We start from the raw sequence: 18,011 nt of genomic DNA on the forward strand, positions 1-18,011 counted from the left end.
TCGATCGATAGAGCGATCGAACGATAGATAGAACGATAGAACGATAGATAGATAGAACGATAGATAGATAGAACGATAGAACGATAGATAGATAGAACGATAGATAGATAGATTGACAGACACTGACAGATAGATAGAACGATAGATAGAACGATAGATAGAACGACAGATAGAACGATAGACAGATAGATAGAACGATAGACAGATAGATAGAACGATAGACAGATAGATAGAACGATAGACAGATAGATAGAACGATAGACAGATAGATAGAACGATAGACAGATAGATAGAACGATAGACAGATAGATAGAACGATCGATAGATAGAACGATCGATAGATAGAACGATAGAACGATCGATCGATAGAACGATAGAACGATAGATCGATAGACAGATAGATAGATAGAACGATAGATAGAACGATAGATAGAACGATAGATAGAACGATAGATAGATAGATAGACAGATAGATAGACAGATAGAACAATAGACAGACAGACAGACAGACAGAGCTAATAATACTGACTAGTGCTACACAATATATTGTTTCAGCATTGATATCGCAATGTGTGAATGCCCAATAGTCACATCGCAGGACATGCGACATGAGATTATAGTTGATTATAATCCATGAAGGGTTTAATCATAATGGAGTAAGTGTATCATCTGGTATGCGTTGTTAAAGTGATAGTTCACCCAAAATGTTCTCACTATTTTTATTTCAGCCTTAACTTCTTTCAAACGATTACGAGTTTATTTTATGCTGAACACAAAAATATGATATTTTTATAACTCAAATGTTTGAAATGACAAAGGGATGAGTAAATAATGAGTAAACTTTCCTTTTTGGGGACTATCACCTTAAAGCATGTTACTGTATGAACATTTCGATATTTTTGTTTAAAACATTTAGTCACAAGATAATGTTTGACACTATAATAAAGATTAAATTATATAAAATTAAGACTATGCATTGTTGATTATTCAATATCTGTACCTGAATACTGTTAATATCTCCAATAAAGCTGATAATAATATATCTTTGCTATATGTTATTTATCTATCCTTGCAATTTATTTGTTGTAGATTTTTCGAGACTCACTCTACAAAATCACTACAATCAATCTAAAATGTAGACTTCTTCCCTAATAAAGCCATTTGGTGTAATTGTATTCACATCGCAATATATACTGCAGAAATACAAAATATCACAATGTCAGATTTTTCCAATATCGTGCAGCAACACAGCAATAATACTGACCATTGAATTTTATTACTGCATTGACTATAAAAACTGCTTTTTTTCCAGGGAAAGTAAAAAAAACATGTTAGAAAATATTATGAAAATGTCCTTGCTCTATTAAGCATCACTTGAGAAATATAGAAAGAATATTAAAAAGAATAACATTTTCCATAGACTGTAAAAGATATAGACGTAGTACCCGTGACATTACCCATCGGTTTTTGCAGTGCATAAATTAAGCTACAAGTAGGCGTGGCCAACCGTCGCTATTTTGTTCACGCATCATTGCACCCACTGTGGGTGACCAAATAAGAGCAAAGAGGAGGAGCTACAGTGGAGCTACAAACGCCTGCTAGCATTTTGCTTAGACAGGTTTTTCTTTGGAAGAAACGCTAAATACTTTATTACCTGCGACTTGTTTGTGTTCTGACCATGTGTGCTTGGTTGTATACTATATCAATAATGTGTTTAGTCTTTTAAAAACACTGTTGTAATACATTGAGCCACTAAGCAGTTCTTATGACGTTTTTCTACAGGAGGAAAACGCGAATTACTTCCAAACACTTCAAATATAGTCTGCGTTAGTAAATGCGAGGCTATTTATGAACTCCAGCTTAACACTGTATGACAACGCTTCAGATGACTGTTTTATAGCCTACAGCTAATCAATCTGTCAGATTCTGGAGTGAATTACAGCTCTAAAGAAAACTATAAATGATAAAGCATCTTAAATAAAACACATACATTTATAGAGATGGTATACAAGTATATAATTTAACTCAACTGGGAAATGGAGGCAACTTGAACGGTTTGTGAGCACAATTAAGTGCACACAGCATCCCATATCATCTGATAATTGTAGGAAATAATCCCAAAAGGCAATTGACTGCGCAAAGCCACATAAAACATACAGAAATATGGTATATGCCGAGTTCAGCGGCTAATCAGCCAGAATCAGCTGAGGTGATGAGACAGCGAACAGCAAGACCTAGCTGTCACTTAAGTGGCCACACCCTTAATTATGAAGACTTAATATAACTTAATAAAAACGAAGCGGATGAGTTATAAAAAAATTCACCACCCTCACAGTTGTCATGAAGGGTAATATTAACTATATACACCAAAACCATCTTTTGTACCAGGCTGTAAACATGTTTTTATCAGCTGTAAAATTGGCCAATTTACCATTGCAGTCAGAGAACATCTGGATTTCCTGGAGCCAGCCCCTAAAGGCGAGTCGATGAATTGCAGTTTCAGTTGCTTCCGTATTGGCTTCACAAGGCTTGACAGTTTCACAAGAGGGCTAATAATTTTCACTTCAACTGTACATTGCCACCAAACACAAAAAAGTGGCACACATCACCGCTGCCAATAACACTGACCGGCTTTTTCCTCACCTTTCCGGGTGTTTTCAGTCACATCCACCCCGAACTGAATGATGTCACCGGAGAGCACCTCACAGGGAGGACTCTCCTCCGACCCGCGGCTCAGACGCTGGCTGTTGATGAAGGTCCCATTGCTGCTTTTGGTGTCCTGGAGATAAAACTGTAAATAGAAGAGAAATGAAAAAGATTATGGAAGTATCAAAATAAAGCATGACATTGAATTATGCAGGAACAAAAACATGCTAGTCGAAAAGTAAAAATAGGAAGTACTACAGCTAAAATTGCATTGAAGAAGAGGTGAAACCATGCATGTTGCAGTTTTCAGAGGTTTAAACGTTGTGTTAAAATAGCGGTTTTAACACATCCCAAAGGCAAATATAAAATATAGAATTCATCTAATCTTTAGAAATACTCCTATAATCATAACAGTGTCAAAGGTGTGTTAAACAATGATTTAAGTAATTGCAATTAAGCTGAAATAAATTTTAAAAATGTTAGATCGTCAAGCAGAGTCCTGGCAGTATTAAAAACTAAACTAAAATGACAAAAGCACACACAATTATTAAAACAAATCATGAAGAAAATGACTTAAATTATAGTTATAAAAATGACATGCAATTAAAAAGTTAACTTTAAAAGAAATAACCTACAAAAGCACTAAATAAAAAGAAACTAAAATTAAAATACACTATAGAAATATATTATTAAATCCAAAGCAATAATAAAATACTGAAACAGTAAAGTTTCAATTAATAAAATTACAAAAGCACATAAAATAAGTCTGAAAAAGTACAGATTAAGTTAATATACAAATGTGAGTATAAACTATAAAATAAGAAATTGTTTATCTGAAATAAGTACCAAATATTAATGATATATAGAAATATTTAAAGGAAATATGTAAAAGCAAATAGTAAAAAGCACGTAAAAATGTATTAAAACTGAAATAAACAATTGCTATATCTGAATTTTAAAATTATAAACAATTCATTTATAAATTTCTGCACAATTATAAAAAAATATATAAATATTAAAATGAATATTTTAATTATAATAATATTATACGGATAAAAATTTCTTTAGAATCACAAAATAAAACCTTCATTAAATAAAATAACAGCACTTAAATTTAACAAAACCGATACAGAAAATGAAAGCTAAAAAGTAAACACAAAAATAACAAATAATAATAATAATAATAATAATAATAATAATAATAATGATATACAAATATATACCCCAAGAGAAAAATGTAAATGCATAAATCTGTGATCAAGCTACTACAATACAAGCTGACTCAGAGTCAAGCTTCAAACTAGTTACAAATAGCTGTCTGCTGAAAATACTAATAAAGTCCTTAAGTGTTGAACAGACAAGCCTTGAATTCATCCCTGACCATTGTAAGCAACACGAATAATAAAAACAAGGTGACGAAGACCAAGCTCAAGGCATAGAATACATCTTTCCTCACCAAAGTAGTCGTTTCATGCAGTCTGTTAAACTCACTTCATTCAGAATAAATGCTGCCGAATTTCCTCGCTCAGCTGGATGAATAGAGTCACTGTCAAACGCGACTACATTAGGAGTGACATTCATTATTTCCGCCAACACACTGCGCCAGCATCCCACAGCGAACATTACTACGTGGGCTTCACTGATAATAACAGGTTCATCAGGTTAAGTCAGAGGACGAATGTCATCTCCTTCAAGATCAAGGTTGCACAAGAACCACAAACCTGTAGGCCTTTCACCATACAGAATTATCGTTGTGCGATATATTCAGGGCTTGACATTAACCTTTTTCAACACCAGCCACTGTGGCTAGTAAATTTGCAACATTACTAGCCACTCGCCATTTTTCACTAGCCACAATTTTGATGTTGGGAAATTATATTTTATATGCATAAATTTGACTTTGACATGCTAAAATTACTTGATTTAGATGCTGTGTTGTGTCCACATGCCTCCTCATTCATTTCACTTTTTGTGTGTGTTGTGTATGAGCTTGCTCAATGTGCATGCGCAAATGAGTTGTGTCGCATTGCAACCAGTTTTTATATCACATGACTTTTCAGGGCTCAAAATTAAGGATTTATCAAATTTATTTCTGACCACACCAAAAAAAAAAATTTTTTATTTCTTAACCACAAATTTTAATGTGTCAAAACAAGCAAAATATAGCTGTATGCATGTGCCTTTTAATTCAACAAAACTTTTCTTTAAAAGAAAATTTGACAATAATTATTTTTTAAATGTCATGTATTAGGGGTGGGCGGTACACCGGTGTCATAGTCATCACCCGTGTGACATTGCGCCATGACATGGATTTTCTAATACCGTCAATACCGTAATAAATCAATTATGCGCCTTGAACGGCTGCATTTATATCAATAATAGCTAATTCTAAATATTAAGGCATTCAATTTTCTTCAAACGTTCAGTTGTGGTCTGAATACATGTCCTTATACTACAGGGCTCAAAATTGCTACCATTTTGGTCGCATGAGCGCCCGAAATGTAATCTATGCGCCCTCATAATATATTTGGGAGCATTTGTGTGTCTGAATATAATGGTTGTAGTGCAATCTGATTTGATTTTCTCTAAAAACTTGCTGAATCGCTCTACCCTGCTGCTGTATTGGTTCATATTAGCTGTCAGTCACTCAACGCTTCCCGCTGTCAGATAACAGGGAGCTTTTGTTACAGCAGGAAATGCAAACGGCTGAAGAGTGAAAAGTGCACAGGTTTGCAAACCTCACCTAAAGTTATAATAATAATAATGGCGCAGATGACAGCGATCATGACATGAGGTAAAAGTTGATCCACCAGCTGAGATCAATCGAGTGTTTTCGGAGAAGGTGCCCGAATCTCGATGCGTTGCATTCACCGCGTGTTCAGCGCAAATGTCCGCTAAATATAAAATCTAACACTGTACACATCATCGCCAAAGAAACTCACCATTACTAAGTTTACACAGAAACTACAGCTCATAACAAAGAGCGGAATTGCGCTGGTGGTCATCGCGAGAATCCTGCTCTGTCTGCTCATAAATTGGTGCGGCTGACTCGCCTGCTTTATTCCAGAAACACAGAGAAATGAAGATCAGCTCATAACGAGACTGAGCATTTACAATGACCCAAACCAAAACTTTTAAAGAGTGATAGAAGTGAGACTTTCTTTTGTCCGTTCTTCCTTGAGATGTATATTATTTTGCTATTGAAAGTAATACCATGATATTATACCGTCACCGTTCAAAAGATGAAAAATACCGTGATATTAATTTTAGGTCATATCGCCCACCCCTATCATGCATCTAAAATATCCACAGTAATCTGTCCTGGCTAAAGGTCCAAGATCACCAGTTAACTACACATTAAAAGGCAGTTAATCTCATATTAACCTGCATTTGGCGGGTTGGCGGGTGTTAATGTCAAGCCCTGGATATATTGTCAGAAAAATTGAGATAACTGATATTATTGTAAATTGTGCCACTGATTTACCAACAGCACAATAATGCAAATAAGCATTACATTTAAAACAAAAATAAATATGAATTAACAATAAAAATTTAACAACAACATAAATTTATAAACAATATAATAAATAAAATGTTTCATTCTTAAGGCACTTAAAAAATGTTTTAGCTGCTTGATCAAAATACTTAAAATAAGCTGAACCAATAAAGTTCTTGAGTTATTTGGGGGATAACTTAATTGTTTTATGCTCAATCCACTCACATTTCTAAAAACAATCAAGTTAACTTAATCGATTTATGTTGGGAAATGGATAGAAATGGTCGTGCACAACTGAGCCTGGTTTCTCTCAAGACTTTTTTCTTCACTTCTTCAATTGGTGAAGTTTTTCCTCGTCACTGTCTCACTTGATTTGGGACTTGTGGAGCGGCGCATCAATGGATTTGCTCTTCAGTGTTGTCATTACCGGTGTGACATTGCGCCACGACATGGATTTTCTAATACCATCAATACCGTAATAAATCAATTATGCGCCTTGAACGGCTGCATTTACATCAATAATAGCTAATTCTAAATAATAAGGCATTCAATTTTCTTCAAACGTTCAGTTGTGGTCTGAATATATGTCCTTATACTACAGGGCTCGAAATTGCAACCATTTTGGTCGCATGTGCGCCCGAAATGTAATCTATGCGCCCTCATAATATATTTGGGAGCATTTGCGTGTCTGAATATAATGGTTGTAGTGCAGTGTTTGGACTTTCAGCAGTGAATATTAAACCACACTGAACTGAACTTAAACTCTGAAATCTGGACTACTAGACCTTCCATGTTTAGCTGCTTTGACACAATCAACATTGTAAAAGCGCTATATAAATATACATGAATTGAATTGTGTGGACGCCAGCATTTTTTATAGCGAGGGATAGTTCACCCAACAATTAAGATTTACTATTTACTCATTCTCAGGTGGTTACTTTCTTCTGTTGAACACTAAAGAATATATTCAGAGGTAAGAGTAAAAAATAAACATTGACTTTAATAGTAATAAAAAACATTATGAAAGTCCAACACCATCCAAAATATCTTCGTTTGTGTTCAAAAGAAGAAACCTAAACTGGTTTGGAACAAATGGAGGGAGAGTTAATGACTACTTTAATGTTTAGATGAACGGTCTCTTTAAAACTATAAACCAGTAAGTGTACAAGCAAGTGTGAAAGAATGGAGAAACACAAATGACAAAGCACATTTCCTCCAAACGGTTGTTCTGACTGTATAGTAAGGTTACTGTGGTTGCAGGTCTCTACGCTTACATATGACTTTAGTTCACTTTTCTAAAAGATGATGTTAATAATGTCACAATGCAACATGTGCAGAAGCAGAAGCTGAAAAAGTGTGCATTTCCCAGATCACCTTTTCATGATTCATTTCAAAACATCGTATTAAAGTAAACGACAAACATCAATAAACAGACTTTGTGAATAAAAATAAATCCTCCTTCCAATCTACTGATACGATTTTTGTAGAAAACTAAAAATACATTTATACAACACAGTTATGCATAAATATAAAATAAAAAAGCAACCCAAGAACATTAACTAAATGATCTTCAATGCACATTGAGTTTTGAAATTATTACTTCAGCAATATATTATTATTTTTTATTATTTCATTAGCATATTACATGTTCACAATTATCTGATATCAGTTAAAGAACAGATGGCATGGAGAAAAACAAACACTTAAATAACAAAAACAATAATACCAACTTAATTCATTCATTTTCCTTCAGCTTAGTCCCTTTATTCATCAGGGTTCGCCACAGCGGAATGAACCGACAATTTATCCAGCATATGTTTTACACAGCGGATGTCCTTCCAGCTGCAACCCAGTACTGGGAAACACACATGCATTTATTTACGCACACACACATTACAGCCAATTTAGGTCATCAATTCCCCTATAGCGCATGTGTTTGGACTGTGGGGGAAACCCACCCCAGCACGGGGAGAACATGCAAACTCCACACAGAAATGCCAACTGGCCCAGCCGGGACTCGAACCAGCGACCTTCTTGCTGTGAGGAGACAGTGCTAATAATGCTAAATACTTAATAAAATTGTTAATTATTTCTATTTTTTTATTATGAAAATGTTTCATAAAGTTGAGGGCTGCATGAGTTGTTCAAACATGATATTCTGATAATTAAGCTTCCAACTTATTCCTAAAGGTCATCAGAACATGCAAAATCAGCAAAAACGACTAAATAAAATATTTGTTATATTATTTAACAAATTATATAACTATGTATTGCATTAATGTAATTGTAATATATATATATATATATATATATATATATATATATATATTTATTTATATTATAGCAAAAAATATATATTTCATAATGACTTTATTTACACTTATAACTTATTTTGAACTTATAACAACTTACAATTTTACCAGACAAACAATTTCTGAAGTGCAGATACTACATTAAACATTTTCAATATGCTTTACAATGGATCTTTATTATTACTTTATGCCGTGTAATGTTGTGTACTTGATATTATATTGATATTACTTGATATTATGAGTCTTTCTTAAACCATAATTATTAAGTCAAGTGTAAGCAGATTAGAGAGGAACTACGGTTTTTCCTCATTTATCAACAGCTGGCATGTTAAATATTCATTAATTACACTGGGACACATACTAAAGCACCTGCATTTGTCACAGTGACTGTCAACTGGTTACTACACAGGGGGTGAGCAAAATACAGAGGGATAGTGTGGTGAAAACAGCGAGAGAGAGAAAAAAAGAGGGCTCATTTTTATGTCAGGGATTCGCCCACATCCCGTCGTCAAAGAGCACATTAGCATTCCAAAAGAGACCTGACGCACTAATACTGACTTCAACTTATTCAGCACATCTCCAACTGCTCTCAGTATTTGGGCTGAACGATTAAGTGCATTTGCAATAATATCACGATTAGAGTTGTGGCGAAAAAATAGTTTGAGAAATCAATTCCTTTCAAACCCTAGAGCGCCATCTGCTGTTAAAAACCAAGCTCAAATCAATTCGAAACAGAACATGGGCGCATTGATTCTGAAATTTTCTGAATGTACAGTTGATTTTGCCACAGATTTAATTGCAATACGAGAAGATAAAAAAACAGCTGCAATTATAACACTTTTTAGAGTGCCATCTGCAGTTAAAAACTATGGTCAAATCGATTCGAGAGCGAATGGCGAAGGATTTGGAAAATCCGAGAATCAATGCAATTGAATTTGCCACAGGTTTACTGCAATACAAAAATCGAAAACGGCTGCAATTAAACAGCGATTACAACACTTTTCAGAGCATAGAGCTCCCTCTAGTGGTAAACTAAACTTAAAAATCAATTAGAGAGACAATAGCGAGCGAATCAGTGCAGCTGATTTTACGGCACAGCTTTAATTGCAATAAAAAAGTAAAAAAATTACATAAATTAAAAAAAGGAAATGGCTGCCATTACACAGCGTGCGATTATAACACTTTTCAGAGCCTAGAGCGCCATCTGCTGTTAAAAACGTACAAATCTCAGAATCAATGCACTTGAATTTTCGCCACAGCTTTGATTGCGATACAAAAAAATGTACGGAAATGGCTGCGATTACACTTATGGCTCACACGAGTAAAGCCATTTACAGGGTGAGCATCAGGTTACACATGACCATGACAACATGTGGTTCATCACTTAGTTTTTCTTATTATAATTTTAACGATAATAAAGTATGTAATGATGTCACTGATTAGGATGCTATTATGAAATATGTAGTGTAGTTCATTTTGCTAAACGTCATTATATGTAGTATTTGCACATGCTTTTAGAATTAACATTAGCAACATCCTACAAAAGGTCATAATAAAGGAAACTATGCCAACAGCTGTCACTATCGAATGATTACTTGTGATTTAACTAAATCTCATGATGATATTGCATGCAATATTTTGTGTAGTTTGTCAGAGAGCTATAGTAAACGCTGCACCAGCAGAACACACGTGCTGGAGATTCACAGTTTATTACAGAGATTTATATAATAATGTGCATGACAATCACATGCAATTTATCATTCTACCCTATTTTACATTGACTTTTACTGCAGTTTGACTTTTATTCACATTTTTAGAAGTCTGAAACAGTAAATTGCTTAAGGAATAATGTATAATATGCGCTAGGTTTTTAATTTTCAACACCAACTCAATTAACACAAAGTAAAAAAGGTAATGTTTTCAAACTTCTCAACATCAAACGCCGAAGGATAGACCTAGGTCCCATAACGCAATTCAAAAGGATAAATAAACAATAAAAACCCATGATACCCATAATAAAGTCAGAATTGTGTTAAAATTATTTAGCTGACTGCCTGGGTAAACTGCTAAACTGATAACTGATAAAACTAAGATTAAAACAAAGTCATTGGGATGGTCTTAATTTTGTGTTTTAAGTGTGAAACATTTATTGTAAGAAGCTTATTAGAGTTATTAAAGAGATAATTTACCCAAAAATGAACATTTACTCACAATTTACTATTCCTAGGTTTGCTTCAAACAAGTGATGGGTAAATGACAGAATTTTCATTATTGTGTGAACTATCCCTTTATTAGCACAACACACTAAATATTGTGTTGGCCCTATTTATCTGGATTTATTGCTTGACTTTGTTAAATAATATAAAAGATAAAGGGCTTTAAAACCAAATCACATACTAAACCACAATGCCAATATTGGTCGAAATTGCAAATTACATATTTTTCCTAGTCTACATTACTGAGAACAGCATGTAGGTAATCATTTATGCTGTAAGAAATCTCTTTACATTTTGCCCAACTGTTAACACTCAAATGCGAGTCCATGTGCAGACGGGAACTATTTCAAGTGCAGGTTTTAAATAAGCTGTGCAGGAAGACAGTGTTACCCATTGCAAACAAGTGCTGAGAAGATTTGTGCAATTAGCACTTCCAAGACTGATAATTAAATGGAAAGGGGATCATGGGAAGGAATGAAGGAGGTGGAACGTTAACTTCAGTTGAGCTGGTAAGATGGTTAAACCTAGATGCTAGTTTTACACAAGCTAGATGGTTATGCTTATTTAGAGAGCAATCAGATAAAACAAACATGATAATGAACAATCTTTTTTTTTTAATCGTAATTTATGTATTTTCATGGAGTAATCCATTTGTATTGCCAATGCATATTGCCAGACTTCCCATGCTGTCCATAAAAAAGCCGGTAGACTGTCATTATTGTAAAGGACTTAATAGGAAAAATCAAAAGAATATGATGCTTATATAATGACAGATGAAACAAATGCTTTTAATGTTCAGGATGATGCAGAAACAGCTCGTCTATACTGTAATGTCAATGTGTTGTGTAAAAAGTGAACTAATTCAAACTATACTCTCAAAGTACCTGGGGCCTCATGCATCAACGCTGCGTGCGCAAAGTTTTTCAGATTTCACGCTCCCGTTTGGATATACCAACGTTGAAATTAACGTGAGAATGTGCGTTGGTCCGCGCCAACTTCATGCCAGGCGTACGTGCATTTCTTGTGTGTGTTTGTTTTATTTCCATTGGCGTCTCCTAGAGGCAATTGTGGTAAATTGCACACTACAAAGTATATTTGAGCCGTGCAATGGCAGCTGTATGGGACGGGATCATCCTCATGTCTAGCAGGTATATAAGGTTTCCATACCATACAGTTGACCAGCCAAACATTAAAGCGCAATTTGCAGTGATCGCCGGTTTTCCCAGTGTAATCGGAGCGATCGACTGCACGCACATTGCTATAAAGGCGCCATCTGAAGATGAATTTGGATATGTTTATCGGAAACATTTTTATTCAATAAATTTGCAAATAATATGTGATGCTCAAATGCGCTTAACATAATACACACACTTAATGATTCCTACTTGTCTTCCTCGTGGTGGAGTAGGCAAAATCTGATATGTAAGGGGGAAAAAAGAAGATTGAGTTTATCAGACGCTGGATTCGAACAGAGTTCATGATTGATAGTGTCAAAACATGTTGCCATGCGCTTTACGAGCTACGCCACTCACATCGCTGATATCCTCTCTCTTTAGTTATTTTATCTCTGTCAATCAAACGGGACACTACTAAATTTTACACCTTTACATCGCACTATTTCTTTTTTAATTCCTTCACAGTGCGATGTTCAGACCACACTGCGTTAACCGCGTCAGCTAAACTCTCGCGCACTATTTTTTTCTTTTGTTTTTAATTATGGAGGACAAACTTGCAAATAACACCGTTTATCTCCAGTCTACCACCGAAAGGAGCACCTCCAATTCACATTCTGTTCAAAGTTTCTCTTTTTGCTTGCTTTTGCCATTGCTTTCTCATTTGGTTTTGCCAAAGTAGAGTCATTACCATATTTATTAGGGGGAGGAGGCAGGGAAGGGTTTTGCACTCCTGCACATGCGCTCAGTTTCACATTATTTTGGATGTACAAAGAGAATATGCGTGAGATTCAGCGTACGCACCGTTTCATACATCTGAATTTTTTACTGCGTACGCACATTTACAGCTTTGTCCGTACGCAATGTTTTAGTATGAATTGAACGCAGGTCTTCATTCATAAGGCCCCAGATCTGTTTTGTTTATAGTCTCAAATATAATTTAATAAATCACATTAGTGTCATTTTAATAGCATAATTTGTCTGATGTGGGTGAATTGTGCAAACATATCCATATTTCTTTGATCAGATGCTTCCTCAACTGCTGTTTTCTTTCTATTAGTAATAAGAAGAAGGAGCAGAGCACATTTTTACATATGAAAATGTTGCTCTCAGCAGTACGATGGTCACATCTGGATGTTTGTTATCAGTTTATTACTGCTAAGGCCATTTCCAACTTTTAACAAAGCACAGAAAAGTGAGTATCAGGGCACTAAATCACTTTCAGTCTATTGCACGTAACGTGTGCATGCATGACCACAGACACAACAAATAAATTGCTGGCCACTTTACAACCACCGGAGTTGATAATAACCAGAGGTTTCTGAATCTAAATATAGCTCATCATCAATATAAATGGAAGTAAAATGTGCTGATGTGCATGATTTTTTGCAGTAATTATTCAACTCGGCAAGTTTGACATGTTTCAGTGGAAAAAACTTTGAGTATGAACTACCTTAATATCTGCAGGCCAAATGTTGGAACTGTATCCCATTCAGACAGGGTGTCATTTTGTCTTAACAGCACAAATACATGCATAAGACCCAAAATATTAATAAAAGTCTTTTTATTTTTATATTTAATCCATTTTATTAGAATATCCAATAGCATCTTTTACTTCTACAGTCAAAATAGCACAAAAGCTCACATCATGCTGTCTGTGCAAGTCTCCCTTCGTCATATCAGCCAAAAGCTACAAGATTTATTCCATGAGAACAGCTCTGGAAGCCAACGCTGAGATCTCAAAAGAATGCGAGAGTTTAAGCTTCAAAAGCAAATCTAAACCTAAATCACTCCTACCTGTAAAATGCTCCATCCGGAGATGGAAAACAAACGGCCTGGCTAGGGAAATGAATATTGATCAGTCCAGCCTGTGTAAAGCAGGTCAGCTATAGTGAAGACACTAACCCCGGTAAGCTTGGTTACTAATCAGCAGGTCAGGCAATAAAGCAACCTTAACCTTAATCCTCAAACGTTCTTCAGCAGAACAAAGCAAATCAATAACCCCATTCATTCCTCCTGAAAAGCCAAGTAGTGAATGCATTCAAATATGAATATAATTTACTTTAATTTTGCTGCTTATTCAAAGTACTTATTTTAACTTGTTTTATGTACAATCCACTTAAATTTGTTAACATGATTAACCCAACCTAATAGATTTGTGTTGGGACAACATGAATGAATTGTGTGTACGGTCTACTTTTTACATTACTGCACCAACAACGGCTTTCTCTGCACAACTGATAAGACCAAGTGGAGATTTAGCATTCAATACTGCTCCGATTCAACCCTAAGAGGGGTTTAAGATTTCAAAAGCCTGTGAATGCTTTAGCTGGAAAACCTGAAGTCATCACACAGGAGAAACCCCCTTTAAATAAGGAAAGCAGCTAATGTAGAGCAGCTTCATGCACAGCAGGTTCACCGCCTGCCTTTCAAAGTCAGCCAAAATACACAATTATACAGTATTTTTCAGTTTTACAGCTATTTAATGACACAATATATTAATGTACAATCAAAAAGGACATGCATTTCATTATTTTTATTTCTTGGGACAAAAATCCTCTAGAATTGTTTGCTGTTGGGCTACAAAACATTTGCTGTAGTTGTTTGATTAAACAGTGTCACATATTTAAAAATGTTACATCTCATTTATTACAAACTAATTAATGTTTTTCTATATTGCAGCATTTTAATAATAATAATAATAATAATAATAATAATAATAATAATAATAATAATAATATTAATGGAATGGAAAGTGTGCGGTCTCAAGGCATCTCTGGCACAGCTTCCAGTCATCGTCAATGTAGTGCAAAGTAAGGCTCAAAATTATCATCGTCCTACTTGACCAGAGATCAGATGTGGCCACAGAAGTATAAATCAGCCTCAGCCTTTAACAGAGCGGGGTCACGAGACTCCACACATGGTAGGGAAAGTAATTGGAAAAAAAAAATTGTCCTAGAAAAATTAGGTTTTAAGTTCTGAATATTGATTTCGATTACTCGCACAGCCCTACAAAGAACTCAATTCCTCCAATATATTTACAAAGTCAATATACACTCATTTTACATTATTTAAAAATACACCCCATCTCCCATCAGCCAGTAATCAATATCAACTTCACTGGTGTTCTGACCTATATTTGTTTTTCTTAAAACCTGAAGTCTGTCTCTCTCAAATACAACAGAAACCTTTAAGAATGTTGTAAAAACCAAGGCCAAAATGCATCCATTAAAGTCCTCCATTCTTAGCTTTTCAAAACAAGCACACCACAGGAATTACACAAACCTGGACAGAAGACTATTCATTGAACATCTAGTGGAGAATTATAGGAAATAAGAGAACATTTACCTGTCAGAAACTTAATGGAAAGGAACAATAATTAGATTTATTCATTTACCAGAGGCTTTTATCCACATCCTATCAATTTGTCAGTTTAATCAACAAGAATTTGAGTACAATATAAACTAGATTAGCAAACAAAGCAACAAGAGAGATGGAAAAAAACAGATAAAGGTTTGTAATTAATTGGAATAATAGTAAATGCTTTTGTTTACTGGGTTATTTGAGTGCTTTCCAAAGAGGAGTGGTGCTTTAAATGTTCAACAAGCAGAGGTCCACTCTTAAAAATGATGGGTTGTTGTACCACAACATTGAGTCAAATATGGACAAACTCAATGCTGAGTTAATGTTTTAAATTAAATTTAAAAACACTTAACGCAATGGTTGTGTTTGATTCTATTTTACCCAACATTGGGATACAACAACCCACTCTCTCAATTCACTATAGAGGGTAATTTGAAAAGGTTTTTAAAAGCAGTAATTGTCTTGAAGGTATACAAACATCAAGCAGATTTATCCTACAGTTACACAAGGGCACCGGAATAAAAGGTATGAGAGGTTCCCAACCAACACATATACACTCACCAGCAACTTTATTATGTACACCTGTCCAACTGCTCGTTAACACAATATTCTAATCAGCCAATCACATGGCAGCAACTCAGTGCATTTAGGCATGTAGACATGGGTTGTTTCTCAATTCCAAGAGCGCAGAGAACGGACTTGCGTTCTTGTGGAGACTGGTCTTACCACAAGAACAGAGAACGCGTCCTGTGAAAAATGGGATGCTGCTTTCTTCCTGATGGTCACATGACCTTAACGCATTTTTAATGGAAAATTATTTAAACATTACAGCATTCATACAATGATTTATTGTTTTCCCCTTTTCAAAATATATACTATTCATAAAGACTTTGCAAATATACTTTGAACAATACAAATAAAACAGATTTTAATATGAAGTTCAGTAAATAAACACTCTTAAATGTGTTTATTCCTTTGTTAAGAATTTCATGGTAATGGAAACTCCTGAGATAAATAAGTGATATCTCTGAATTTTAATAATGAATCTATATAAATTGTTGCGCTTCCCACATCCAGTAGCAATGACTTCTGCAACTTCTAGATCGAGTTCGGTGCTCAAGTCTGCATCCATGTCTCCTCGAAATCAAGAACACATCCGGGAAGTTTCACGCGTCCTCCATTCTTGCGGTCTTGAGTATTGGAACTGAACGTTGGCAGCTGATGATGACGACGTTACATGAGAATACAAGGACGCAAGATTGCTGAAGAACGCATATGAGAAACGATCTGCTGCAGTTCAAATCGAGCCTCAGAATTGTGAAGAAAGGGGATTTAAATGACTTTGAACATGACATGGTTGTTGGTGCCAGACGGGCTGGTCGGAGTATTTCAGAAACTGCTGATCTAGTGGATTTTCATGCACAACCATCTCTAGGGTTTACAGAGAATGGTCTGGAAAGGAGAAAATATCCATAATTGGCACAGGCTCACCAAAATTGGACAACAGAAGATTGGAAAAATGTTGCCTGGTCTGATGAGTCTCCATTTCTGCTGCGGCATTCGAATGCTAGGGTCAGAATTGGGCATCAACAACATAAAAGCATGGACCCATCCTGACTTGTATCAACAGTTCAGGCTGGTGGTGGTGGTGTAATGGTGAGGGGGATGTTCTCTTGACACACTTTGAGACTATAAGTACCAACTGAGCATCAGGTCAACACCGCAGCCTACCTGAGTATTGTTGCTGACCACGTCCATCCCTTTATGACCACAGTGTACCCATCTTCTAATGGCTACTTTCAGCAGAATAACGCACCATGTCAAAACGTGAATCATCTCAGACTGGTTTCTTGAACATGACAATGAGTTCACTGTACTCAAATGGCCTCCACAGTCACCAGAACTCAATCCAATAGAGCATCTGGAATGGGAGATTCGCTTCATGGATGTGCAAACGACAAATCTGCATCAACTGTGTGATGCTATCATGTCAAAATGGACCAAAATCTCTGAGGAATATTTCCAGTACCTTGTTGAATCTATGCCACGAAGGATTAAGGCAGTTCTGACGGCAAAAGGGGTCCAACCCAGTACTTGTAAGTTGTAGCTAATAAAGTGGCCGGTGAGTCTATAGCACAGTATAATAGGAGTGCTCAAAATAAGCCATTCATTCAATTTATTCAATCATTTTTATCAGCAACAAGCTAAGGTGTAGTGAGAAGGGTTTGATCCTAAATGGCAGATATCCACCCCACTAATAGCACAAGTTGAAAAGGAGACTGATTTAAAATAGGGATACCAATGAAAGTGTTTACAGTAACCTGGAAACCAAATGAAGTATGTTGCGATTTGGAAGAAAGCATGAGGATTTGTAAATAAAGTCTATTATCTTGAAACAGGGCTCGGGATACATTTGAAATATAAAACATCTGCATTCCAATGAATTAACAGGGTGGATTTAATGGACTTGGTTAATAAGATTACAGCACTGTGGAAGTATGTGAGAGCTTTGGGTTATGTCAAAAAACTTCACATTTAAGAGTATAAGAGTATAAGACAGTGCGGATTTACATAGATAACATATCTAATTAAGACGACTCAGTTAATGTTATTATTAATTGGGTTGACAGGATCTCATTAGATTGCTTCGTTTGAACAGCTGTCCTTTTTCAGAGACATTCCCAGAATTTGCTGGTGTTTTTCTGTTGCATGTTACATGTGTGTAAATGTAATAGTAGCTCCTGAGATGATCTATTTTTCTCGAAAATAGTCTGAATTATTAGAAAGCATTGGTGAAATCCAACAC

General features: G+C 35.4%; 1 protein-coding gene across 1 annotated transcript in view; it reads right to left on the reverse strand.

Moving 5' to 3' along the window:
• The window catches only part of slmapa (sarcolemma associated protein a), a 103,463-nt gene that overhangs the window by 72,009 nt on the left and 13,443 nt on the right, over positions 1-18,011 (reverse strand). The window contains exon 2 of the mRNA XM_056468853.1: positions 2,644-2,791. Within this exon, the coding sequence (XP_056324828.1) occupies positions 2,644-2,791 (148 nt within the window). The remainder of the gene's footprint in view (positions 1-2,643; positions 2,792-18,011) is intronic.

Source organism: Danio aesculapii, chromosome 11 (assembly GCF_903798145.1).
Source record: "Danio aesculapii chromosome 11, fDanAes4.1, whole genome shotgun sequence".
Classification (NCBI taxonomy): domain Eukaryota; kingdom Metazoa; phylum Chordata; class Actinopteri; order Cypriniformes; family Danionidae; genus Danio; species Danio aesculapii.